This window comes from Culex pipiens, chromosome 3 (assembly GCF_016801865.2).
Source record: "Culex pipiens pallens isolate TS chromosome 3, TS_CPP_V2, whole genome shotgun sequence".
NCBI classification, from domain to species: domain Eukaryota; kingdom Metazoa; phylum Arthropoda; class Insecta; order Diptera; family Culicidae; genus Culex; species Culex pipiens.
Genome location: NC_068939.1, coordinates 69364384 through 69390368, shown reverse-complemented (window position 1 = coordinate 69390368; position 25985 = coordinate 69364384). Strand labels below are relative to the sequence as shown.

Below are 25985 nucleotides of genomic sequence, written 5' to 3'. Positions count from 1 at the left end.
CCAGCCCGTTTTAGACTATCCTACGCCTAAAACAGTGAAGGACATCCGACGCCTTCTCGGACTCGCCGGGTTTTACCAGAAATTTATCCAAAATTATTCTGAAATTACGACCCCCATCAGCAACCTCCTCAAGAAGAATCGAAATAAGTTTAGCTGGACCGAAGAAGCGGAAGTGGCCCTGTCCAAACTGAAGACTGCGCTGGTGACCGCCCCGATACTGGCTAATCCAGACTTTAATTTGCCGTTTATCGTCGAGACCGATAGTTCGGACCTGGCGATTGGTGCGGTCCTTGTGCAGATGCACCAAGGAGAGCGGAAGTGTATTGCTTATTTTTCTAAGAAACTGTCCAGCACTCAGCGCCGGTACAGTGCCACTGAGCGAGAGTGCCTGGCTGTCCTGCTGAGTATCGAGAATTTTAAGCATTTCATCGAAGGTTCCCGTTTTGTAGTGCAGACCGACGCCATGAGTCTCACGTTCCTCAAATCGATGTCCATCGAATCCAAATCGCCGAGAATCGCTCGCTGGGCTCTCAAGCTCTCAAAGTACGAGCTTGACCTGCAATACAAAAAAGGCAGCGAAAACATTCCCGCCGACGCCCTGTCCCGGTCCATCAATCAGGTCAAGGTGGACCTCCCCGACCCGTACATCACTCAACTCATGAACCAGGTGGAAAAGTTTCCTGAGCGATTTCCCGATTTTAAAATCTCAGGTGGAAAACTCTACAAATTCATCTCGAATAGCACGGGTCTGGAAGATCTTGGTTTTCGCTGGAAGTTCGTCGTTCCGTTGGCTGAAAGAAGGTCTATCGTGAAAGAAATTCACGAAGCGGCCCATTTAGGACCTCTGAAAACGCTGGCCAAAGTCCGCGAACGCTTTTACTGGCCACGAATGGCCACGGAAATTAAGCGCTTTTGTTGCAGCTGTTTGGTGTGCAAGGAGTCCAAAGTACCGAGTACTAATACTACGCCGGTCCACGGAAAACCCAAGCAGTGCAGTCGTCCGTGGGAAATGATTTCCATGGATTTCCTTGGGCCCTACCCCAGGTCAAAGAAAGGGAACCTGTGGATCCTGGTGGTGTGTGACTTTTTCTCGAAGTTCGTGATGGTTCAATGTCTGCGTTCAGCGACTGCTCCTGCGGTGTGCCAGTTTGTTGAGAACTTTGTTTTCAATTTGTTTGGCGTTCCAGAAGTGTGTATTACCGACAACGCGCAAGTCTTCAAGTCCGATCTTTTCCTCAAGCTGCTCAAGCGGTACGAGGTTACCCATTGGCCGTTAGCTGTCTACCACCCTGGTCCAAACCCGACGGAACGGGTAAATCGAGTTATTGTAACCGCGATTCGGTGTGCCCTAAACCAAAAAGCGGATCATCGTGATTGGGACGATTCGGTACATCTAATCGCCAGGGCGATTCGCACGCACGTTCATGATAGCACGGGATTCACGCCGTATTTCGTCAACTTTGGCCGCAACATGGTGAGTTCCGGGGCTGAGTACGAACATCTAAGGGAAGTGGACGATAATTTGGCGCAGGACCCGGTCAAGCTCAACGAAGAAATGAAGAGTCTGCACAAGCTGGTCAGGGAGAACTTGCTGAAAGCCTACCGGAAGTATTCCGCGCCGTACAACCTCCGAGTTAATCGGAAACATCAGTTCCAGGAGGGCGATGTCGTCTACAAGAAGAACGTCCTGCTGTCTGATAAATCACGAGATTTTGTTGGAAAGTTTGGAGCAAAGTACACGAAGGTTCGAGTTCGACAAGTTTTGGGAACGAACTGTTATGTTCTGGAAGATTTCGAGGGTAAAAGGATACCTGGAAGCTACCACGGTTCGTTCCTTAAGCGAGCATAAACAACGATATCCATTAGCTATGTCAGGTGCAGCGAGAGCTGCGCAACAACCACTGCTGATTAAGCACCACAAACACTCATTGAGTACACCAAAACGATGTTCGAGATGTCATTAACCTGTTTCCTCACATCAATTTAGTTAGAGAAGTTGTTTTGATTCCATTGTTTAGATTTTAATCGCGATATTCGATTCACTTGGCGTTTCCGTGCATCCATTCAATCATATTTCTCAACATTTTCGTATAAAAGTTCATCTCATCGCTCCATCGTTACATTTAAACTTCATAATTAGCGAAAATAGACCAACTTTGTTAGAAAACCACATTTTCTTACCTTCAGTGAGATTTTGATTCATTTGTTTTGTTTGACAGAAATGACAGTTCACGGCCGAGATCGAACTCGCAGGGTCGAAGTTAGGTGACGTTAGAAATGAAACGTCTGATGCGATATTTGTTTCCAAAATATTCTGAGGGATGATTCGGTGTGAAATATTTCTGAACGCGTTTCGGTACGTTTGCGTTAGGCTTAGCAAAACATATTTTTCAATAGTTATTGAAGTAATTGGTTTTTAATAAGTTTTCTCAGATCTTTCTGAGGTTTGTTGGATATTTGGTACATGGAAATTTGTCAGATATCTCTGACGTCATTCGGTTTAGTTAAGGTTAAGATTTGACTGCGAGTATGATTGTGTAGAGACCCAGATGAATAGGAATGATAATTAGAGTTGGAACAGAATATTTGGATTCAATGGATTTTTTTTTAATATTAGAGCAGTCTTGGGAATCGGCAATTAAAACTGCATTTTTTTATGAAGATTACTTTGAACATATTCAGATGGCAACTTTTTAATGATTCTTCACCTTGAACAATAAAAATTTTGAAATTTCTGATTTCAAAATTTTTATTAAATTAGTATTGGCGAGAATGTAATGCCAAATTGTGACCCTACCTTCTTTAACAATAACTCTTTTACTTTTCTTGAAAAAGTTTTCCTCATTAGAGCGCCATCTCTTGGTGGGAGGTAGGGAGATTAACCCCTGAAGTTTTTCTTATTTGGTGAGATCTTTTCTATATAAATATCAAAATACTCATTCACTTATACTAACATTCATTCAGATCAATTAAGAAAAACCACGCCAAGTCAAATATATACGCGGTAGGGTGTCGTCTTGGTCGTTCGCTGTGAGTTGTGGATTGCCTGTTTCTCTGAAGAAGGTTTGACTGAGGGGACATGCTTATTAATTTCTCGTAGCTCAAAGTGACGTGATGGGAGCAAGGGCGTCTATGCAAAGTGTCCCTAAACCCGCTACAAATTTCCGGCATTTGGGGAGGGAAGAGGGGTCCTATTTTGATCTATGCGCCGGTATTTGTAGCATTCAAATTCGTGCAAAAAAAAAAAACATATGCACATGGGTATACAGATAACGGAGTAAAAGATGATCGAATTGTTCACTTAGCGTTCGCATGTGTTTCGGGACCAAGTTGCCTGCGGGTATGGGGATCATACAAACAAACATACATACACACATTTACATGCCTTTTGGACTGTATGGACCAAAAATGTCTTCTTCGATCACAGAGAAGGTACCCACATAATAAAAATAAATGCAAAAAATTAACGAAGGCAGTGAATTGCTCTTTTGAAAATTTTAAATCAGGACTAACTTTTGAAAACGTCAAGCGCCTTTTCTATATGTTATTCTTGATTTTAAAATTGCAAAAAATTAAGAATGATTGATTTTTTGACACTGAAAATCAAAGCATGATTGCTGTTTGAGGGACGCCTGGAGAATTTCAATTTTATTTTGTCTTTATGATTACGAGACTTTGTCCCAAGAATGGAAAGACCAATCTAGGAGAAGTGCGGTGCTTCGGTGGACGCGCAGTCCTGTTTTTTCGTGATAATTTTCGTCTCTTTTGTGTCGCTCTTTGTGTGCATGAGGTGATTGGGCATAATAATTGAATAATGCCATCAGAAGTGCGGTGCTTCGGTGGACGCGCAGTCCTGTTTTTTCGTGATAATTTTCGTCTCTTTTGTGTTGCTCTTTGTGTGCATTGGGTGATTGGTTTTATGTGAGTAGGTTTTATGTGATTAGGTTTTATTTTTTATATTATTTTCTTTCTCTCCATTTCCTCAGTTTGATTTGCGATGCCTTTCCGTCGGGTCGTGTTTTTTTCGCGTTCGTCGTCGGTGTGTTTATCGTTTTTTTTCGCGTGCGTGTATGTGTGTAAAGGTGCGGCTGGCTCTGGTTGTCATCGATGACAATTGAGCCAGTCTGATTTGCGATGCCTTTCCATCGTGTTGCAGGGTTTTTTCGCGTTCGTCGTCGGTGTGCAATAACAACAAAACTTATCATACCATTTCTGCTTGATAAACGTCGTAACTCGTCGTTCACTTCGCTAATCAGTACCCCACTAAATATCAATCATGTAAAACTCGTAAAAACATCTTACTTAAAAAGTCAGACTGTTAAATCCTTCATCATTTAATTACAAATAATTTTGGTTCTATCTTTCCACAGCCGGCTGTCTAAGATTAAATCATTTCAATTAAAAGTTAACAGCCGATAAACGGGAAATGTCTCATCCGCAGCATCCGATTGCTTGCCTTGAGAATAAAACAAAATACCTTTCAACAAACACTATGATTTTGGGTCGCATCATCATCTTCTATGATGAATCCTGACCAAACACCCTATCCTACTAACCAATTTTCAGGTTCCTGGCGCTTGTGGGGTGTAAGCACAGAGTAAATCAGCTGCCCTAGTAGCAACCTGCGCTAACTAACATTCCCGTCCCTTAAAATCGAGATCTACAAACTGACATGGCGGGCGCCGTTGGTGGCCAATGACTGTTACCTATTCGCAACTGATCTAGCTTTAGCAATCATGGTGTTTTATCTTTTCAGCGCATTCATACATGCTGTTGATAAGGGAAACACCACTAGATCGTCGCATATAATCAGTAGTGCTGAAAGGATATTACGGTTCTGTTCAGCAACGGAGGGGCAACCATGGGTGATCTCTCATGCTCATGCTCAGAATGGAAAGACCAATCTAGAAAATTTCTAAGACGATTTCGTAGGACGTTTAGTTTATCGACTAACAGTAGTTTTGTAAATGCAGTACATAGTTTTGGAGTATCATTTCAGCTGTGTTTGAGGCATTTATCTCAATGGATGCAAATCAAGTTTGCTGTAAAAGGAAGCAGAAAACAGGAAAACAACTAACAAAAACCCTGTTACTATAAAATATGGTTAAAGTTTGAACAAGAAACATCTTATAACATATTAATGAATAACAAACAAAAACTCGTGTGCAGTATGGCCAACTCACACAAAATCTAACAAATTTTAATAAAAAAAATATTTTGCTTCAAAATTTGCATTTTTCATAAAAAAAATTCTAGCAATGCATGAAAACTGGCAAAAAATTGAAAAAAATCCTGCAAATTTTCGAAAAAAAATCGTAAAACTTTGAAGAATGTAAGCAAACTAAAAAAAGCTAAACCAATAAAAGGCTATATAGTCCAGACTCGATTCTCCAAAGGCCTTGGCAAAATTTCACTTCGGATAATCGCATCACGAAAAAAAATATTGCTGTCTTATTTTTGATTGTTGAGCTTAGAATGTCCCCTAAACTACTCTAAAGTAATTTATAATATTTTAATCCAAGATGGCGGCCGAAACGGCAGTTTTGAAATATTGGAAAAATGCATTTTTTATTTAATTGGCAATAAAACATTCAAATTTTACTAAAATCGGGTCGCAGAAATTTGATGATAAAAGTAAGAAAATGAAAAAAAAAACGTTTATTTTTTATTTATTTTTTTTTTGATTCGATTATCTGAGGCCCTATAAAAACCTCCGAATAATCGAGGCTTTGGATACTCGAGTCTGGACTGTAGTCTATACTTGATATTTCATAATATGTACCTTAATTTGGAGTATACTTACTGCTTGTCTGAATGGGCGCGTACGAGGGCGGTGGCTTTATCCACGATCCGTCCGGTCTACGCATGTGTCTCCGGTCGGACGAAAACTCCGCCAGATATTTCTCCGCCGGGATAACTCTGAAGAATCTGAAGAAATATAGCAAACAGAAGGATACAAACATATCAATCAATTGACCTCATCAAAATAGGAACCCAGACTGACCTGTGATGCTCGGGCGTGACCGCGTAGTCCGAGCGGAACGTCTCCGTGACGTACTTGTGGAAGTAGGTCGGGAAGGGCAGCGTCGTGTCCAGGTCAAACACCAGACACCGGTTCGGCGACGGGTTGTGCATGTAGAACACGTGGTAGTCCCATATCACGAGCTTTTCGTCGCCGCGGCCGGCCTTTTGCCGCCACAGGGGCACCGTCCGCCGCTCGTTCGACACGAACACGGCGTAGCTTCGGGACAGTTCCGCCGGATGTGTCCTCTTCACCTGCTCGCACAGCTTCCACACGTTCTCTTCACTAAAAATGGAGAAATAAAAAGATAAAACATGTTAATCTTCGTTAATCTACATTCTTGATAATTTATACAATAAGATTTATGATTCTCAACTAGAAGGAACTTTTGAAGTAACGCTTATTCTTGGAAGGTGTTTTTGAAGTAATTTCAGAACTCAAGGAGCCAAAAAAAAAACAAAAAAAGTTCACAGAAAAATCACCCCGGATGAAAAACCGGCTGATAACAAATTAATTTATCCCTCCAGAGACGTCTCAGAAGCAAACAGAAAAAGAAAAGCAGACTTTTGGGTCTTGTTATTTACGCCTTATCGTCCGGTCTCCGGAAAATCTTTGAAAACCAGCAAAGAGAAGGTAACCGAGGTGACTTGAGAGAGAGGCGACCGTCGGTCAAAAATAAGATTGATGGAACGTAATCCCACAAAGATACGAGGAGACTCAAAAGTGTCACGTAGAGACTAATGGGACGGACCGCGAACCTGCCATCAAAAACGGGCGACACCTTTTTTTTTGCATCTCACGGGTTCGCCAAATAATTAAATAAGGAGATTTGTATCGTGGGAGTTTTGTAGGATGCTGTAAAATCTTGCAAAGTTCAAAGTTAGAAAATACATTTCTTTTTAAACTCTTCAGACTTAACATGATAACCGAATTCTATAACACAAATCAAACAAAAGCAAAAAATGCTGATTCGATTTTTTTTCCTCCCAAGAGAACAAACCACCCCACTCAAACGATGTTACTCAATTTCCATAATTCTGAATGAGATTTTGCTCGGTATTAGATATGCACATTCGATTCGCTCATCTGCCAGCAAAGGGGTTAAGGCACGATGAATTTCCATACTATGATGGTGTGTACAGAGCTGTAGAAGCAACAACAACAACAGCACCAGTGTACATAAGCAAATCAAACCAACTGAACTGAGCCAGGCCGTAAAGTGCTGGGGCCAAGCTGATGAAAGCTTCTGGTACCAGTACGTTTTCTACAGTAAGTTCATGAAAAAAATAATGCATTAATTTGCGTAAAAAAGACAATCCTTAACTCATTTATTTATTTATTTTATTTATTTGTTTTATTCCATATAGTAACTTAAGACATAGTCTTTTTTATGTTACAGTGTGTGTTCTGCTGAGTTCTGCTTCAATTTAAATTAACTAACTTTAATTTATTTGGTTCTCTTATTTAACTAGTGGTTAATGTTGAGGTTGGCGAGTAAACTCTGCTTGAAATTATATTTTGAAGTATTTTGTTTCAATGTTGTCGGAAGGCTGTTCCAATTTACAATGCCCCTAGCAAAAAACGATTGACTGTAATAAAATGAGCTATGGTTGGGTATTAGAAAGCTGTAAGTTCTGGTGTTACGAAACGGTACTAATTTTTCATAAAGGTATGTGGGTTTTTTGGTGTTAATTATTCTGTGTAATACAACACATGATCTAAATTTATAGAAGTTTGAAAAACTACATCCAATAAGGTGTTTTTGTAAATGCGAAACCCTAGACATTCTATTTAAGTTGAAAACATATCTTACACAAGCATTCAAAGCAATACGTAGCCTATCAATATGCATACCGTTGGCATTAGAGTAAATAAAATCGGTATAGATAAAGTGTGGAAAAATCAGCGATCTAAATAACTTAAGTTTAGTATTAACATCAAGATGTTTCGTTGTTAGAGTAAGTTGCTTCAAAGATATGTATATTTTTCGGCATTGAGATTTGATTTGAAGATCCCATTCTAAATTATCTCTGAAAATCAGGCCAAGATTGTTTGCTTCGTTGACGAAACAGATTTGTGCGCCATTCATGATCAAGTTAGGAAAATCAGGTTTCGTTTTAAGTTTAGTAATTAGTAACGCTTTAGTTTTAGCAGGATTTATTGATAATAAATTAGACTCAGACCAAGTATGAATTTGATTCAAGTCAAAATTTATCTTCGAACAAATATCAGGAATGTTAAAGTTTTGATCAGAACAGAAATAAATTTGCACATCATCCGCAAAAAGATGTACTGAGCAATATTTTAAAACGTTTGGCAAATCATTTATAAACAGAGAAAATAGTAATGGTCCAAGAATAGAGCCCTGTGGAACTCCAGACTCACAAAGGATAAATGATGATAAAATACCGTTCAAAAAAACTGCCTGGTAACGTTCTGTTAAGTAACTTTTTAACAATTTCGTAGCAGCATTTGAGAAATTGTACAAAGAAATAAGTTTATTCAAAAGCTTAACATGAGAAACGCGATCGAATGCTTTGGCAAAATCAATCAGCAGAAGAACAGCGACACATTTTTTATCAACAGATAACGCAATATCATCGTGAACTTTCATTAGTGCTGTTTCTGTGCTATGATTTTTTCTAAACCCAGATTGCAAGGCATGTAAGAAATTCATTTCAGTAATGTAATGTGAAATTTGGTCTTTTATTACTTTTTCGAAAACTTTTGAGAGGGTGCATAGCAAACTTATTGGTCTTAAATTGGTAATCTCTGAAGATCCACTCTTTTTGTATATTGGAATCACTTTAACACGTTTCCAAAGTGCTGGAAAATTGGATGTTTTTACGATAGTATTAAAGAGATGTTCAAAAAATGGCAGTAGAAAGGGAAGAACAACTTTTAGAAATGAAATCGGAAGATTGTCAAGACCAGCAGCATTAGACTTGTTTGAGTAAACTGCATCCACTATTTCATAACTGTGGATTTGCCTAAAATGGAAACTATCTGTTGAATGAGAATAGTGAATACTAGACGAACTTCTTTCACTATAATTAGACGCAAAATAATTGTTAACTTCTTCCGCTGAATGGGTGCTATCAATGTTATTGTTTTTACTTTTAGAGACTCCTAATTTTTTTATGTTTTTCCACATTTGTCTAACTGGAACATTCAAGTTGATACGTTGTCGATCGTGATCACGTTTGGCAGTTTTAGTTAAATAATTCACAACATTTCTAAGACGGTTGTAATTGGTGCGATGTTCTGGTGATTTTGATCTTTTGTAAGCATTATAAGCAATGTCTCTGTTGATTATAGCTCTTTCAATATCTGGGTTAAACCAAGATTTATAAAATGACTTCTTGAATTTTACTGGAAAAGCTTGTTCATGTAAGATAAACATATGATTGTTCAAAGTATTGAGAAGAATGTCAGAATCATCGATGCTAAGAAATTCATTAATGCTAAGACGCGATAATGCATTTTCGAAAGCATGATTGTTAAAATTATTGTAATCACGATACCAATAACCGTCTAGGTCAACACGTTTTTCAAAATCCAAAGTAGCAAACACTAGATCATGAGCCGATATTCCGGGCATGGATACTTGATTAAATTTGAGTACCAATTCTGGTGAATTTGTCAATAAAAGATCTAGAAGAGAGCAACCATCATTGTAGAAAAAAGTAGGTTCAAAATTGACACAAGAAAACGACATGCTAGCGATTGTATCTATAAAATCATTAGTTTTTCTAGTATTTTTCCGAATATCAGTGTTAAAATCGCCAATAAAAAATGAATTTTCATATTTTAAACAAAATTGTTCAATGTGGGTGCGAAGTAGGTAAGAACAGTCACTTTGTGGCGGGTTGTAGTACACAGCTAAAACAAAACGATTTCCATTAAATTGCATTTCAAGTAACAGAAAATCAGTTTCATAACGACCATTGGTAGAAATTGCACCAAGAGATTTCTTAAGAATTTTACAGCTAATATTTTGCTTAAAGTATACACATACACCCCCACCGTGCCGATTACGGTTTTGTCGAACTAAGTTGTAACCTTGTATTTCAATAGTTGCATCAGTTATGGAATCATCCAACCAGGTTTCTGTTAAACAGATAATATCCACTTTGCTTGTAATAAAGTTTAGTTTGAGTTCTTCAAATTTGGAAAAACGGCGAGCACAGAGGCTCTGAACGTTAATATGGCATATATTCAGCTTGTCATTCACCAAACAAGCATTCATTACAGCTCTTGGAATCAAGTAATTTGCAGAGGCGTCGTCATTAGAAGAATCAAACATTATTAGTGGGGAACGCGCTAAATTTCAAACAAAAGCCGCCCACCAAACCTACACCAATTGAACCATAGCTTAATAAAGAGAACCATAACTTAAAACTAACTAAATAGGTTTTAGAAAACTTTTTTGTACGAGCCATAATATAGGAAAAAAAAAATCAGAATTTGATCAAAACAAATATCGGCAGCAGTAAAGTTAGCAAGCACACACGTTTCTATTTGTACCATGTTCCAGTCTCGACCTGACCACAGCCATCCCATGGCACGAACAGCACCAACAGCATTTCCATAACAGCAACTTCAGCAACCAAATCAGCATCTACAGCGTTACAGTCCAGCAGAAGGCATCATCGACACGAACCAGCATGACTTTCAGGACGGATGGAGGAGACACAGGATCGAAAGGGATCGGAATCAAAGGATGATCGTGGAGGGATAAAGAATAACTTTTTGGAAAGGGTTTATCTTCTATGTTGTTGACTTTCAGGAGGGGAAGGAATCAAAGGAGAAAAGGAATGGAATCAAAGGATAAGCTTGGGAAGGAGATGAAGAACTTTGAGGAAAGGGTTTACTTTTGCAGCGACAATTGTTGAACACACTGCACCAGCTCCGATGTTGGTTGACCCTGGCGTTTCACGTACACAGCACCATTCCTTGTGAACACTTGAGCAAAGATTCCAGCTTTTTTCATCCTCAGAGCTTGACTGCGAATCTCCCGGGCCAGCTTCGTGAGGTTCTCGTTCATGAAAATCCTTTTGTCAGCATCAAAACCAATGTGTCGTAACGTCAGGTCCCGGTTGGTCATGTAGCGACGGTAGAAATCGTTACGTACGTTTCGCAGTGCAAATTGGCACAGTATTGGTGGAGCAGATCCGGCTGCAATGGGTAACTTGGCCAGTCGTTGCAGGTCAATAATCGGAGGTTGGTCATAACCGAGCACAGTAGCAATGTTTTGGAAGAACTGAGGAAGGTTCTCGGTCTGTTGATAAGGAATCCCAGAGATTATCAGCTCCGACGCCCGTTCCAGCCTAGCAACATCTTCAGCAGTTTGTTGTAATCCGAACTCGACGGAGTTCACCCGGTGGTGAACAGCCTCCATTTGCTCACCACATTCCTTCCTGAGAGCGACGAATTCCTCTTCCAAATCATCAATACTCGTTTTGCACGCATCGATTTTTCCTTCCAGACGTGAGTTCGAATTAAACAGCAGCTTCTTCATGTTGCGCCACAGGTCGGTAATGTTCTCCACTTCGTCCGGATAATCTGCAACAGTAAGATCCTCTCTCGAGCGCTTCAGAGTCTGGCCATCTCCGTCCACTGCAGAGGCAGAGCGTGTTTTTGTTTTGTTTGACATCGTAAACAAACCTGACGTTTCCAGGTGTTTGACTGCCAAGAATAGTGGGAAGCAACGGTAGATTGGACGATACTGAAGGGTGCGATGGAAGCCGTGGCAATGTGCAGAAAGCCAAATTATTTCTCCAGTTTAGTGGCTTGAAAACAGGTGCACTCAAAAAGCTTGATTATCCTCAGGTTGAAACACTTTTGGCGGACCGAATGCACAACTTTTAGCGAAACGCGCAGCTCTTAGCAAGAAAAAAGGCCGATTTGTTTATGACCACGCGACACCGTTTACTCGTCACTTGCCATCCCTTCAGAATTCAGTTTATCAACAACTTTAAAAATATTTATGAAAAATAACTTTAAAAATGATTAATTTTTAAATCATTTTTATTTTTGATTAAATTTACTGACTAAAATGAACCTTAACAAACCAAAAGGCAAGAATTTTTTTTTGAAAAATATTTCATGGCCAGATCATGAAACTTCACGTTAATTTAAACGGTTTCAAATAAATGTTCACCGATGTTAAGAATTGTTGTTCCGAAAGTCACATTGCATAAATTTTTCTGTGTTCATATCTTTATCCTGTTTTGCTAGATTTTCAGTTTCTTTTCCTAATTTATTTTTTTTAATTTAATTTTACGTTTGTTAAGAATTTTCAATATCGTCATCAGGGGTTACATTGGATCTTTGGGGTGAGATTGGGTCATACAAAATGTCTTTCTTATTGCTTTCTTAACGCTATTTGAATTGCACTTAAAGCACTGAAATATTTTTTTTAACTTGCCAGATGTTCATTTTTTTTAATTCGATTTTATTTGTGAATAATCAAGTTAAATGAGCTCATTAAGGTACATAACAGAGTTCCTTTCAGCTGTGTGTTACATCGTAATTCAATCGAAAGCATTGTTACTTATAAATATTAAAAAGAAGACAAGAGTAAGAAAAACTCGAAAATACTTAACTAAATGAGTACCTTTCCTATAATCAAAGAATCCACAATCAAAATTTGATTTAATCAACATGGGTAATTCTCTACCAACTCACACAAAATCGGGAAAAGTTGCCCCGACCCCTGTTCGATTTGCGCTAAACTTTGTCCTAAGGGATAACTTTTGTCTCTGATCACGAATCCGAGGTCCGTTTTTTGATATCTCGTGACGGAAGGGCCAGTTTTGAACATGCGAAAAAAGAGGTGTTTTTCAATCATTGGCAGCCTGAAACGGTGATGAGATAGGAATTTGGTGTCAAAGGGACTTTTATGTACACAGAAAAAAAATCATGGTAATATTACATCTGGGAAGGGGTACATCTTTTATGTCAGAAAAAAGGTGTAATTTTACCTCTGGAAATGTGTAATTTTACCACTCTTCTGGTGTAATGTCACTTTTTCAGTCTAAATTGAGGTAAAATTACATCATAAAAGAGGTAATATTCATCCTTCCAAAATTACAGCTTCTAAATTTACATTTATTTACATTTTTTACATTTTTTCTGTGTAAAATTAGACGCCCAATTGGATGGCGTACTCAGAATTCCGAAAAAAAACGTATTTTTCATCGAAAAAAAAACACTAAAAAAGTTTAAAAAACTCTGCCATTATCCGTTACTCGACTGTAAATTTTTTTGGAACATGTCATATTATGGGAAATTCAATGTACTTTTCGAATCTACATTGACCCAGAAGGGTCATTTTTGCATTTTTCATTTTAAAATTTCGTGTTTTTTCTAACATTGCAGGGCTATTTTTTAGAGTGTAACAATGTCCTACAAAGTTGTACAGCAGACAATTACAAAAAAAAATAAAATATATAAACATAAGGGGTTTGCTTATAAACATCACGAGTTATCGCGATTTTACGAAAAAAAAGTTTTGAAAAAGTTACTTTTTGCGTTTCTCTTTGTTTCGTCGTCCGTGTCTGTCGCGGGTGACCATGAACGGCCATGATCACGACGACCAACTTTCTCAAAACTTTTTTTTTCGTGAAATTGCAATAACTCGTGATGTTTATAAGCAAACCCCTTATGTATATATATTATTTTTTTTTAGTTGTCTGCTCTACAACTTTGTAGAACATTGTTACACTCTAAAAAATAACCCTGCAAAGTTAGAAAAAAAACACGAAATTTTAAAATTATAAATTTTGTTCTAAATGAAAAAATTACCCTTCTGGGTCAATGTAGATTTGAAAAGTTCATTAAATTTCCCATAATATTACATGTTCCAAAAAATTTTACAGTCGAGTAACGGAAAATGGGAGAATTTTTAAAACTTTTTTAGTATTTTTGTCGATGAAAAATACGTTTTTTCGGAATTCTTAGTACGCCATCAAATCGGGCGTCTAATTTTACATAAAAGTCTCTTTGACACCAAATTTCTATCTCATCACCGTTTCAGGCTGCAAATTATTGAAAAACACCTCTGTTTTCGCATGTTCAAAAATGGAAGGGGTCGTACCACCCCTCCGTCACGAGATATCAAAAACGGACCTCGGATTCGTGATCAGGGACAAAAGTTACCCCTTAGGATAAAGTTTCACGCAAATCGAAGAGGGGTCGGGGCAACTGCTGTGTGAGTTGGCGGAGAATTACCCATTGGCAAAGTCACATAAAACAAGTTAAACTTCCAACCCAGGAATTAAATAAAAAACCAATGCTTTTTAATGATCAAAAATTGGTTGAAAAATGGATTTTTGACGAATCTTTAGATCGAAGCCCGTCTAAAGGCGGGGTTGTATTTTAGAGGGTTAACGTAAATTTCATGCCTAGTTTTTTTTTCAAAATGCATGCATCAAAAAAAAAATCATTAGACATATTAACAATAACAATTATGATGTAGCCAAAAGTGTCCAAAATATCGATGAACTCAATCAAATACTTTTTCGAAGTTAAACGTCTTTTTCAATCTGAGGTCCTAATTCAAAAAACTGATATAGCCTTTAAGTATGTCAGGTATTAAAAATATATAAATGAGTTAAAAATGTATCAGGTACCGTCAGTAGGGGTTATTAAGAAAATACGATACACCTCTCGTATTTTCTTAATAACAAAAACAATTTAAATAACATCGAAAATCTTTCAACGTAGATTTGTTCTTAGATAGATTACTAACATTTTCCCAAAATATGGTGGATTTTGATGAACACTACCTTAAATGCCTATTGTTTGAAAACTGACCCAATCTCACCCCTCAGAGGGGGTGACATTGGGTCAAATGAAACTAAAATGATGCTCAAATACAACGATATGGTAAAAACAAGTCATCCAACAGTGTTTCTTGTTCGAGGGAATCGTATTGACACGCTACAGTGTTTGAAGTGGAGATTTTCAAACATTTGGGTAGTTTTCGAACAATTCTAACAAAAATATTAGAAAAATGATTTTTCGAGAGGTCATTTTTGGCCAAAAACGTACCCCAACTTTAGACAGCTGCCAAAATAACAGGATTTGTTCTAGGAACGAGATTTTTTCAGCGAAGTCATCTTAAGATGTCCCCTACACAACCCAACAGAATTCATTTTCATTGAGAAGAACCTGAGAAATGGTAAAATCCGTCAAAAATCACTTTGACCCAATGTCACCCCCACTGACGGTACTTGAAATTTCAAGCAGTTTACAATCAATTTCATAAGTGTTTTGATTGAAAATATAGATTAAAAAATAGGGAATAAATGTTTTAAATAAAATTTGCTTTGACTAAATTTAATTTTGATGACTTTTTTTAATATTTTGATGTTTGGAACAAGACAGCAGTTATAAGCCTGTCCCATTTTGAGGCCATGTCGAGGAATTTTGGGTGCTCACTTCTTAAATGATAGATTATGATGTTAGGAACAATGTTTTCTTAGACAAGAAAAAATAATAAAATACTTTCTCGCGCCTCTTCGATTTACTGAAAAAAGTTACTTTTCTGAACAAATTTTCTAAAATCGCTTGGAATCAATACAAAAACTGTTTCAATCAGGTGTGTATTTTTTCAAACGTCCATAGATTAAGGTGCACCCTACAGAATTTTTTTAACCTTAAAGGATGTGGGCTGAAACAAATCTTTGAATTATTTGATAAATAGGGTATTTTTCCCTATTTTGGAACTACTAAGCCTAGACCGTCCAATTTCCCGGGGTTACAAAATTCCCGGGAAACGGGAAATTTTCAATAAATTTCCCTGGAAACTTGAAATTTAACGAAAATTATTCTGATCCTGTTTGTGATTAATATTTTCCAACAGAATTGTATAGAACAGCAACTTTAATGTCCAAAATGAGTGTGAGGAGTGCCGAGTGACGAGCGCAATTTTAATTTGATGTATTCTCAAAGGCTGATATCAGGGGAAATTTACCCTTTCTAATCAAACACCTATCTTCGTCATATGGAGAGTTTGATGCTCGATTAAAGCTCCAAAAATACAATTTAGGCTATAAACTTACCAGCAACAGCACCGCCTGTCGTGTAAGCACGCAAACATATGCCATTTACTGGCAAAAAAAATCAAATTTAATGCACTTTTGATCATAATTACGATTTTGCGAGACCATTTCTCATCATTTTGGTGGCACACACATCCACACGCAAGATCAGAGGTTAACTACTTAACGAAAGTCGCCATCAATATCTTTTCTCTTGCACTAACGATTTCAAAGCGCTTAAGATATAAAATTGCTTTCAACTACCGCCAACATGTTCTTTTGACCATTACTTAGTCACTCACTTGAAAAATAATCCCGAAACATGTAAATAAGTAGCAAGCACCATCAAAAAAACAAACGCGCCAAGTCTTTTGACGTTTCAATTTTGGCCACCCATTCCAATCGAAGGCTGAATAAAACCTTGCGAGAAGCGAAAGCAAATAAAGAACAAAGGGTGGCCACCAACACCACCAACATGCTGGTGCAGCGCCTGTTGGAGTGAGCAAGTGCTGCCAGGAAACTTTCGCTATAAATGCTACTTTTCGTGAGTGTTCGCTTAAATTTTCATCAATTTTGGCAGCACTAAGCAGACCCAAAAGAGTGCTGAAAGAAAAAAAGAACTAAGCTGAAAATAGAAAAATAGGCGTGGCCCAATGCACTCGACTGATTAGAATGCATTTTTAAATATTTTTGTTAAATGCTTGTAAAAGGAATAGAATAACGTTTAATAAAAGTGAAAATAAACAGAAATGTTCACAAAAAGTTGCTCTACTCGTTGGTGTACTTAGTTTTAGTGAATTTCAAGGAACAATCTAGATTATCCTGCATCATTCAAACACGACCGCTTATTAGGCTTAAAATGGGCATATTTCCCCTACATGAATAAGTTGGGGTGTTAATGCTAATGCTCGAGCTTAATCACATTTTTGATAAAAATACACTGTGACAGTTTATAGAAGTGTCAAATGGACTGTAAATAGAGCCATGCTCTCCGAGATAAGCGAAGTAACTTTAATCAGTTGTTTTATTGATTTGGTGACAGGTTGGTGATTGTTTTTGCAATGGGATTGTGCAACCCATCAACAAAAACTCATTGCCGGTGGTTGGGGATTCGGAGGAAGGTTCTCATTCGTGTGCTCTGTGGTGAAAGCCGAGACGCTTACCCGGGCAGACGGTAATAACAAAATTCATGCCATTTCAATAACAAATACTGTTAAAATAACAAAAAATGTTATGGAATATTCTTGCAAAATCCATTTTTGCATAAGAGTCTAATAACAGTTTATGTTATCATATCCAAATTTGTTATTGGTCAGATGTTGGTTGAAAGTCAAAACAACTTGGGAATAACATTTTTTGTTATGGAAGAATAACTCCAACTGTTATTGGGATGATCGGATTAGTTGTTAAAATAACAAAAAAGAATAACAAAGATTTGTTCGAAGAATAACGCAAAATGTTATTAGTCTGTTATTACAATAACAATCCAATAACAAAAAAAATCATAACGGTGAATAACAAATCTTGTTATAAATAACATAAAATGTTATTGGCCTAGTATTTTGGGGGGTGGTTGGGATGGCTTTTCTCTGTCTTGAATGCCAAACAAGATAATACATGCATCAAAATGCTTGGAAATGCCTTCGCCTATATCGTGGTGGCTGCTGCTACTAGTAGGCACTAGTAGTGGGAGGGAATTCTTTCTCACGCTATATTTTGTAAGCCAAGTGTTCTAATAGCCTTTCGAATGCAAATTTTCATGAATAAAATTGAGTTAATGGCTAGCATGCATTACGTTCGTCTTTTTTCATCTTTTGTAGAGCAGATTTAAAATCGAAACAAACATGGCCGGTGGCCGTGTTCAACGTAAAAATAACTTCTCTGGAGCGTGGGCTGCATTTTTGTTGCGAACAAAAATATGGTCCATGGAAGAAGAATTTTCCATTAACGTGCCACGGCTGCAGGTGGGCGGTGACTGGTGGTGGTCACCGAGCATAAACTCACACGTACCCACTCGGTCATATAAACATTGCACAAAAACCGGGAGGAAAAGCGAAACATACACGGCCGTCAATGATGCACAGGCATGAAGGTTGGCCCGACTGAAAAATGGTCATCCAGCATGAAAATTTATGCGACTCGCGATGCCCACGTCCTGCACCTGAGCTAAATTCATACACTCCGTTATTATAATGATGATATACCTGGGTTGTTATTCTGATGAGAGTGAACACTGAAACTAGTCGTCCACGGTAGCCATTCTGTACAAATCATGCAAATCATTTGCTCAAAAACATTTTAATAATCTTTCCAAACTATCTGATAACAATTATGGAATGTCCTAAATATCTTAGAAGTTCTGGCAAATAGAAACATTCCTTCATTTAATTGAAAAAAAATCTCCCCTTTCAGTAAAAGGCAGACTAAACTGTTCTCATCCTTGATTCACGAAACGTTTAGTACCCCATCAGTGCAGATCTATTACAATACGTTTCTTTTCTTTTATCTTTTTTCTTTTTGCACCACCAGCAAAAGAAGAATGGTCCTGAACGAACGATCCCCGGTTTGTCGTGTTCACAGAAAAAAATAATGTAAATTTGGAAGCTTTAATTTTGGAAGGTTGAATATTACCTCTTTTATGATGTAATTTTACCTCAATTTAGACTGAAAAAGTGTCATTACACCAGAAAAGTGGTAAAATTACACATTTCCAGAGGTAAAATTACACCTTTTTCTGACATAAATGATGTACCCCTTCCCAGATGTAATATTACCATGATTTTTTTTTCTGTGTTGATAAATGCTTAAACCGTAATCAGCTCCCATAATCCATAATTAAGTAAGCGCGCGACTACTGCTCCCCATTGAAGGAAGGATTCGCCGGGAGTTTCACTTCCCGACGGCCATCGGTGACGATAGTGTTCAGCAGAAATACCCTGTGTGCAATTAGCAAAGAGTGTCGGAGCAGGGCACGGTCCAAGAAAGAGGAGACGGTGGTGCAAATTGATTTTAATCGTTTCGTTGTTTAATTTTTCCTTGCAGGTTTTTGCCAGAGGCGATAGTGGAGCGGTATTAGTTGGGAAGAGTTTTCAAAGTAGCTCGAAGATAACTGAGTGGATCAATTACTTATTACAGAGTTAATTGATCGAGGTGGCCAATAAGTTAAAACCAGTTGGGACTAATTTAAATACGAAAACTATGCTTGTTAAAGGCATTTATGACTGAAAATAAGTTTGAAAGTTTTGGTAATATTTTTCAAATTCAAATTAGTGGAAATTCTTTTATGTTTGGCAGGTTAAGCACTCGCTTCTAACCCAATCCAATTAGAAGATTTTCACTATTTAAACAACTTGTTTCGTAAAACTGTAGGTAGAAACTTGCTCACTTCCAATTGAGCTATATATCACTCGATTGCAGTACTTTTAATAAAATTAATGTCAATTTGAGGTTAGGTGGAAAAAAGCTCTAATTTTTTGAAACATTTCAAAACTTATTGAATACTACTGAAAAACGCTTCTAGATTACGATTCCATACCATTCAGTTTGTGTTTAATGTGAGTGATGTTGTTAAACAAATATTAATATTTAATGCATAGATATTCTTCATACTAAGTAGGTGTCGGAGTCGGAGTTGGAGCCGGCTTGTGTTGGTAGACCAGAGTTGGAGTCGGTTGGAGCTGAAAGCCGAAGTCGGAGTCGTAGTTGTTTGAGTTATAGCTCTGCATGAAATTATCAGAAGTCATTAAAAACCATCTTATTAGTGGATTTAATATAATATCTGAAATTTGAAATCTTGAGATTGACTTCATGTATGTAACCTCTTAACAGAAATTTAGATCAATTGCACCGTTTTGGAGACATTAAGTGGCCATAGCTTGATTTAAACTAAAAATTTGCATTTTTTAGATTAAAACTAAAGTGATATAACTTTCAATAGCAAAAAAATATAAAAATTCAGATTTGATCTCTTCGATAACAATGTTTTGCAGATTTAAAATCAAAACTAAAATTTCAAACGGGCAAAATATAAACATTTCAAAAAAATATTATCAACATTGAAAATTGAACCATAAGTTGCTGAGATATTCTAATAGAACATGATGGGCTGTCTGAACCATTTTTAATGTCTAAAAATCATAAAAATGATGTTTCATGGGTCATTATGGGTGAGTTTTGTTACTGACTATATTTCAAGTAAAACTAAGTATGCAGTAATTTTTATAGTTTCCAAGACTATGCCGCTAAATAATTTTTTTTTTTCTGTATCATTCTGCAGCAAAAAACGTAAAACGAGAAAAAAATGAAAAAAGTTACTCAAACATTCAGAAAAAAATAAATAAATAAATAACAAAAACGCAAAAGGAAATGATAGGAGGTGGTAGAAAAGGTCAAATACTATCAAAGACAAACATAAACTAAACCAGATAAATGCAAATTGAATTACTATAAATGAAACACAAAAAAGAGTAGTTTACGGTAGAAAAAAAATTGCTGAAAATTATTTTTTAAAGCACGGGGAAAAAATTTAAAAATGACCTTCAGAACACGGGAACAATAAAAATTCAGAAAAAAAAAATTGGGCTTTAGAGGGTTTATTTTCCAGTCTATTTTTTAATATTCTCTGTATCTCAGCATCCATAGGTCCAATCTTCAATGTTTCTACAATTTTATAGGAAATTTCTTGAACTCTTCGTAAATAAAAATCAGAAATGGTCACACAAAGCAAAATAAATAAAAAGTTAAAATTAGTGTTTTCAGTGGACACATTTCGAAAACGGTGAACTTTTTGCGATTTTGAAAAAGAACTTTTAGATTGAATATGCGAATTAAAAACTTCAACTGATAGAGTGCCCATGTTCGCATAAATCTTTTTTCTTAAAAAAAAGGTCCTATAAGCTATTGTGTTTCATATTTTTATAGGACCTATTAAAAAAATACTATACAAATGTTCCATATGCAAAACCAGCATGCTGAGAACACAAAAAGCAAGTTTGTCCCGCACATAAGGCCAGGTGTTTACTTGTCATGAAGAAACTGGATATCCTCACATTTCTAGAACAAAGTAGGGTAGAGGACCCAGAAATCGCCCACTTTATAGTGGCAAACTAGGAAATTTGATGAGAATTTGATAACCATTTATGGTTTTTGTTTCTATTTGTTGTAGAACGTTGATAAACTATTTGATTTTAAGTTTCCACAAGATTTTTATCATTTACGTGTTCATTTTTTATAAAATTTTGCGTTTTTATAAAGTGCTCTGAAGAGCCTATTTTCGCCCCCCTAAATCCAATTTTCGCCCACCTGGACCGGCCCGTGGCTTAATGGCTACGGCTCCCGCCTCATAAGCGGAAGGTTCAGGGTTTGTTTCCCGACCGGTCTTCTTGAAATTTTTCGACTGTAATTGAACTTTGAATATGAACAAAAAACACATAGAATCAAGTGGGATTCAAACTCACACCTTTGGATTGGAAGTCGGATGCTCTAGCCATTCGGCCACCAAGGGATTAATACTCCTTTAGTGAGTTAAACCGTAGTGGTGAAATAATGTCACAAGGTCATTTACTATATAATACAACAATCCCTTCCCCAACAATTCCTCTACACACCACACACCATTATAATCTATAAATAACTCGAACCGGTTGGTACGGTATGTCCCCGGCTTCTTCTTCTTCCCCTGATGGTTCTATGAAATGTGGGATCCGTTCATAGAATCTGTCTCATGCGGTTAATGCAACGCAGTAGGCCGGGCCGCTTTAATGAGTGTAATACACTTCGGGGGTTCTCGAAAGTACTGCAATCATTAATAATGACAAGAAGGAACTTGAGGCGTAATCTAACCATAAGTTCTTCCCGGATGCTTTCTTCGGACTGGCTGCGCTTGTGTTCGATTAGATTAGATTAGATAAATCCAATTTTCGCCCACCCTTGGAACCAGTTTTCGCCCACGACAAAAATCAAGAAATCAAATGAAATTATGACTCAAAGCTAAGCAAATATGGTCTCCTATTGATACACAACATGTTCCCGAAGCTAAATTTCATTGATGTGCACATATTTTGTCGTACATATTATAAATTGAGGTTCAAAAAATCCTAGGAGTTTTTTTTTCAGATATCCTACTTATTTTGAGATTCTCTGTCTATTATAACTAAAACCAAAACATGTTCTCACTCTCACTAAAAAAATATGACTGAATCAAAATTTGTGATAGAACTCATGTGTCCCTGTTCACCCAAGACGCACACAGTTACAATTAGCTCCATGTTGTTGTTGATTTTGTTAGGGGAGCTTTAACCCTATGGGTCATTTGCTCCCGAATTGACTCAACATAAAACATCGAGTATCTCTTAATAAAAATATTAAAGCACATGTGTAACTACTTCTCCATCCTCTGCTTATTTTGTTCTCCTATGTACCAGTAAACTTTTACAACTTTGAACCAAAACCCCTTATGAATGAAAGTAATTAAAATGATTATTTAACCTTTAAAAATAATCTAGAATGTTCCACATATATTTTCAAGCACATTTCGCTGCGATTAGATTCGTTTTTATGGTAAACGAAAACTGGTTCCAGATAAAATCTGAAAACACAATACTAGATTTCGCCCCGGGCGAAAATTGGATCTCATGTTTTTTCATGACCCCAGAAATCGCCCACTTTATTTTATTGAAATAACCTTTGGTAAACGTTTAAAACAGGTAAATCACTAGATTTTCATGAAATTCAGACATACAGTGAACTAATGAATTATTCATTTACATTATTTTCGGACGAAATGAGTTGTTTTCCCTCGTTAACATTATTACCCGCTGTAGTCTAAATTGACAAAAATATGGCGGCTGCAGTAAGGCTTTTTTTGAAAAGCTTATAAAAACTTAATAAACAATAGAAATTCATTAGGAAAGTTTCAATTAGTACTAGAAATGAATGAATATGTAAACCTGCATAATAAATTCAACCAAAAAACGGTATGAGTTTGCAAAATACAGATTAAATCCAGTAGGTGGGCGAAAACTGGAGCAGGGCGAAAACTGGGTCCTCTACCCTATTAGATATTTTTGGTATTTTTTCGGAAGAACATGCGATTTCAGACCAAAACGGAATCGACGTAACACCTTATAATGTGGCCCTCTTAAAACTTGCGGTTTCGTCAACGGATCCACAGGCGTGTATCGTTCTTTTTGCGACAAGACTTAGCCTCCGGGGTCTCCTAAGTGTGAAGGTATGGGCACGGGGAGAGGGCACCGAATACCTATATTTACACTTAGAATTTTTTGCGTCCGCCCCGGGATTCGAACCGGCGACCTCTGGATTGTGAGTCTAGTGCGCGGTCCGATTGATCCATACAGGCTGACAAACTGCATTATTAACTCAAAAGGGATGAAAGAAGTCTTATCTAGTTTATAGATGCGTAACTTCATTTTTCAAATAATTTTCCAAGTTTGACCGCAAGTTCACGCGAGATTGACATTTTCCTCTCCAAACAAAAACTTTATGAAACCCCACACTAAATGAAGTATTTTTTCTAGGTACCACATAATATCAACAGACAATTCCAACCCATCACATTTCCTCACCTTGAAAATCATCACAAACTCCTGAAGTAACAGACAGTATGTTCTGTCTGGACCCAATGAAGCCGCCCATAGTACGCTTAACTGAACAGTCTGCAGTCGGCGATGGCCGTTTCCTGCTGGCCAGACTCCGCGAAATTAAAGTCTATGACAATCTCAGACTATACTTGGCGTATCTGAAGGACCAAAAACCGGACGTCTGCATAGACGGACTAACACTAACCAGCATGCATGTCTTTTTTGCATCCAATGGCCTGCCTACTGAACCTGAACATCTTATGAACATCTTCATGGAATACAACTCAACAATTGGAATTTCACCTAAGCAAACCCTCACCGACCTGGAAACCTACAGGAAATATGTAACAACTAGAAGACTTCAATACCTGCAGCATTCGCGCGAAGCCGCCAACAAATTTTACCTGCCGACTACATCGTCGAATTTTTACAAGCATTGACGCCTTCTAACACGGAAGAAGAAATGACACCCTCGCAAGAGGCAGTAAGTACTATTAATAATTTAAGTATGTCTCCAAAAATTTCTTCAACGGAACAACAGAATGCGAATGAAATTCTAATTTATTGTCAGAATTTCAATCGCATGAAAAGCCCAGGCAAAATGAAGGAAATTTCTTTAAACATTCTCTCACATTCTTTCGACATTATTCTTGGAACTGAAACTAACTGGGACGAAAGCGTCCACCCTGAAGAAATTTTTGGAAACAATTATTTTGTATTCCTAGGCAATAGAAATTTAAATCTCAGTCAGAAAAAGTCAGGAGGCGGCGTCCTCTTAGCCATAAATGCCAGACTTAATCCAAAAGAAATTGTAACTGAAAAACATTTTCAATTTGAACAAGTCTGGGCCAAAGCCACTATTGCAGGCCAAGTACACATTTTTGCATCAGTATACTTTCCGCCGGACCATGCAAATAAACAGTCGTATGAACTATTCTTTAAAACAGTAGAAATCATAACATCAAAAATGGAACCGGAAGTAAAACTTCACATTTATGGCGACTTTAATCAAAGCAAAGTCGAATTTATATCTGACCAAGAAAATGAAGCAATTCTTCTCCCAGTCATTGGGGAAAATGAAACTTTGCATTTTCTCTTTGACAATATTGCAAATTATGGACTTTTCCAAATCAATCATGTAAAAAACCAAAGAAATTCATTTTTAGACCTTTTATTCACTAACTGTATTGAAGACTTTCATGTACAAGAATCTGTAACCCCCCTTTGGAAGAATGAAGTCTTCCATACAGCAATTGAATATTCTATTTATGTCCATAAAAACACTTTGCCCATTGACTGGGAATATGAAGAAGTCCTGGAATACAATAAAACAAACTTTGTAGAAGCCAAACGTAAACTACTTGCAATTGACTGGCAAAATTTATTTAATAATGAAGGAAATGTCGACGAATTAGTAGGAAAATTCTATACGGAAATTAACACTATAACATCTGAAACCGTACCTACTAGAAGAAGACGACGTAATAACACAGGCAATAAATACCCAGTGTGGTTCACTCCACAACTAAGAAATTTAAAAAATAGAAAACAAAAAGCCTACAAACTATACAGAAACAATACAAATGACACAAATCTTCTGAATTATCTGAATACTTCCGACCATTTTTTTTCGGCACTCAATTCTGCCAACGAAGAATATAATAGTAAAGTCGAATCTGAAGTCAAATCATGCCCGAAAAATTTCTTTAATTACGTAAAATCCAAATCCAAAAGTAGTAACTTCCCATCGCAAATGCAACTGGACGAAAATGTAGGCAGTAACTCAAAAGAAATTTGCAATCTTTTTTCAAAATTTTTCAAAGAAGTATACACCTCATTTTCCGAAGAAGACCGCGACCGCGACTACTTTTCATATATACCGGAATTTCCAAATGACGTCTCAGTCAATTCTTTGTCAGAAACGGAAGTACGCCAGGCATTGAAGGACTTAGACTCATCAAAAGGACCAGGACCCGACGGAATAGCACCTGCATTCCTAAAGAACCTTGCAGAAGAATTGACATATCCACTGCATCATCTTTTCAACATGTCAATAAATACAGGAAAATTCCCACAAACATGGAAAAAGTCTTTTTTGGTGCCTATTTTCAAGTCAGGCCCAAAATCAGACATACGTAATTATCGCGGAATTGCCCTTTTGTCTTGCATTCCAAAACTTTTCGAATCTATTATAAATGAAAAAATCTTTCAGCAAGTAAAAAACCGCATCACATGTAAACAGAACGGCTTTTTTAAAGGCCGCTCTACTAGCACCAACCTTTTAGAATTTGTAAATTTTACACTGAATGCAATGCA

At 37.2% G+C, this 25985-nt stretch overlaps 1 protein-coding gene across 2 annotated transcripts in view; it reads right to left on the bottom strand.

Moving 5' to 3' along the window:
• LOC120414124 (protein N-terminal glutamine amidohydrolase) overlaps positions 1-25985 on the bottom strand; it is a 132475-nt gene that overhangs the window by 28508 nt on the left and 77982 nt on the right. For both annotated transcript variants that reach the window (XM_039575152.2, XM_039575153.2), the window contains exons 3-4: positions 6005-6307; positions 5804-5928 (exon numbers count right to left, since the gene is read on the bottom strand). In XM_039575152.2, coding sequence (XP_039431086.1) covers positions 5804-5928; positions 6005-6307 — 428 coding nt within the window. The remainder of the gene's footprint in view (positions 1-5803; positions 5929-6004; positions 6308-25985) is intronic.